At 37.7% G+C, this 1,949-nt stretch overlaps 1 protein-coding gene across 2 annotated transcripts; it reads right to left on the bottom strand.

Moving 5' to 3' along the window:
* Nucleotides 1-883: 883 nt before the first annotated feature.
* On the bottom strand, nucleotides 884-1,949 carry LOC113329513 (alpha-hordothionin-like). Of its 2 annotated transcripts, none has more exons than XM_026576380.1 (3): nucleotides 1,636-1,949; nucleotides 1,412-1,534; nucleotides 884-1,317 (listed from the first exon to the last, which is right to left on the bottom strand). In XM_026576380.1, the coding sequence occupies exons 1-3, from the start codon at nucleotides 1,898-1,900 to the stop codon at nucleotides 1,229-1,231; spliced, it is 477 nt and encodes a 158-aa protein (XP_026432165.1). In that variant the 5' UTR covers nucleotides 1,901-1,949; the 3' UTR covers nucleotides 884-1,228. The 2 variants fall into 2 exon arrangements, with proteins under 2 accessions (XP_026432165.1, XP_026432166.1); XM_026576381.1 differs by having other exon boundaries at nucleotides 884-1,308.

The raw sequence follows: 1,949 nt of genomic DNA, 5'->3' as shown, positions 1-1,949 counted from the left end.
TCTTATTTCGGTTCACCAAAAAGATCTCTCTCTCTTACAATGGTAGTTGGTCCCTTTTATAGGAGTTTACATAGTGGAGGACAGCTAATAAAGCCCCTGTTTTCGGATCTGGTGCGCGTCGATGTCGCTTGGACTTTAACATTGCCGCACGGATTCTTTACTGCCGTGTTGATCTTAACATGTTACTTGTGACTTGGTGACATCATCTAGTTCGTCATCTTGGATGTATTGTGTGGGTTCGTGTTCCCTTACTACCAAAGGGATTATTTCGCATAACTAATGAGTGTGCATATTTTGCACCCACACGTATGTCCTGGATTCGGGTCACTAGCTGCCATTCTTTACTGAAACAGTGATTCTTATAATTAATTCTCCATCCTTTCGTCAATATTCACCTTTAAACGTCGTAGGTTACAATTATTTTACTATCAATTGATCATTTGGTTCAGCTATTGATGAAGTTTTGTTTAGAGCAACAGATAGAACTTGTAAAACATGACTGTAGCTGTTAATTCTAGACTTTTATTGGAAATACATACTGAAATGAATACGTACTCATCGTAGTAAATTAGTGATAATTCAATGTAGGATTGACCGTTAATTAAACAAAATGCTAGAGATGATGAGATTGTACTTGGGGGTGTACTAAATTTCATATATGACAATATTTTTCATCATTGGATTGGTACACACTCCTACGAAAATTGGTACCCTATTACCAGCCATGAACAAGTAGAGAGTATTGATCAAAACAAATACAAAAAACCAGTAGAGAGCTGGTTTTGCAGCAAATGTTCTTTGTTTCTGTTTGGTCAACCATCCCAATTGCAAGGAGATACTGTAGATGGAAACTTCCGAAAAGTGCACTCATTTCTGAACCTGATTCAAAAACTACGTACCATGTATAGTAGACTTACTTCATCATACATGACAATTCAAACTAAAAGGGGGAATACAACAACTGAAACACTGTTACACTGTCACACATACAGATGACAGTTATTCATAATAAAAAGAAAGCATTAAAGATTAATTGCGATGGCTTCGATTTGCTTGGATGCGGCATCTCCATTCTTACATTTGAAAATAAAACAACTATAACTAGTACGTGCTGTACTGAACATATATATGCACGACAATTGTTTGAAATCGAAAGACAACTTTTAACATTATGAATAACGACAGTTTCAATTGACCTGGACTTCATATCTCCATGCAATGTGTTCGTTTAAGCCGTGACAACTGCAATGCTGGAATTCTTGTTGCACAACTCGAAGCATGCATCGTAACAGCGGTCCACTGCTTCATCTGCTAGCTCTAACACAACTAATGTTAAAATTCGTAGATTTCCTTAACAATCCCAATTAAGTAAAAGAAGGAAAGAAATAGCTTGTGAGGTCTATCATTTTACCTGATTCCTGGGAAGAGGCTATGTTTCTGCACACAGATAACGCGCATCCCAACTTGCAGTACTCATTGATTTTATTTTCATCCGCTACATTGCTTTGTTCTTCTAATTCATCACCACCCTCTACTGAACAAAACAAATTGGAAAATCTCTACTGTTAGGAACAAATGATTAGTAAAAGTTCCAAACCAAGGGCATAAGAAGCATGGAGTTCGTTAATATTTTACCTGAGTTTTGGAAATCGCTTATTTTAGCCCATGGGTGGCTTGAGGGGCACCTGTTCTCTCTAGTAAATCTACAACCACATGATCTAGCACAAAGTTGCGTTGCACCTGTTCGTCTAACGCATGCTTGGTAACAATTTCTTCCTGCTTTGGAACCACAGCAGCTTCTGGCCTCTACTGAAGCCTGTGCTATGAACAGACCGAGTATGAGTACAACTATAATCACACTACCAAGAGGAGCTTTTCCTACACATTTTACTGCTTCCATTTTCTTGTTTGATTTCGCTTCTTAAATACTTTTGTTTGTGATCGATAAC

The sequence above is a fragment of the Papaver somniferum genome, unplaced genomic scaffold (assembly GCF_003573695.1).
Source record: "Papaver somniferum cultivar HN1 unplaced genomic scaffold, ASM357369v1 unplaced-scaffold_117, whole genome shotgun sequence".
In the NCBI taxonomy this organism is placed as follows: domain Eukaryota; kingdom Viridiplantae; phylum Streptophyta; class Magnoliopsida; order Ranunculales; family Papaveraceae; genus Papaver; species Papaver somniferum.
This window is presented reverse-complemented; position numbering and strand designations above follow the sequence as displayed.

Bases quoted from the DNA above. Each gene is read 5' to 3' on its own strand.
- LOC113329513 (XM_026576380.1), bottom strand. From the start codon at position 1,900: ATGGAAGCAGTAAAATGTGTAGGAAAAGCTCCTCTTGGTAGTGTGATT. The intron at 1,535-1,635 runs GTAAAATATTAA...TGTTTTGTTCAG, and splicing joins AAGCGATTTCCAAAACTCAG to TAGAGGGTGGTGATGAATTA. The intron at 1,318-1,411 runs GTAAAATGATAG...TAGTTGTGTTAG, and splicing joins AGCCTCTTCCCAGGAATCAG to AGCTAGCAGATGAAGCAGTG.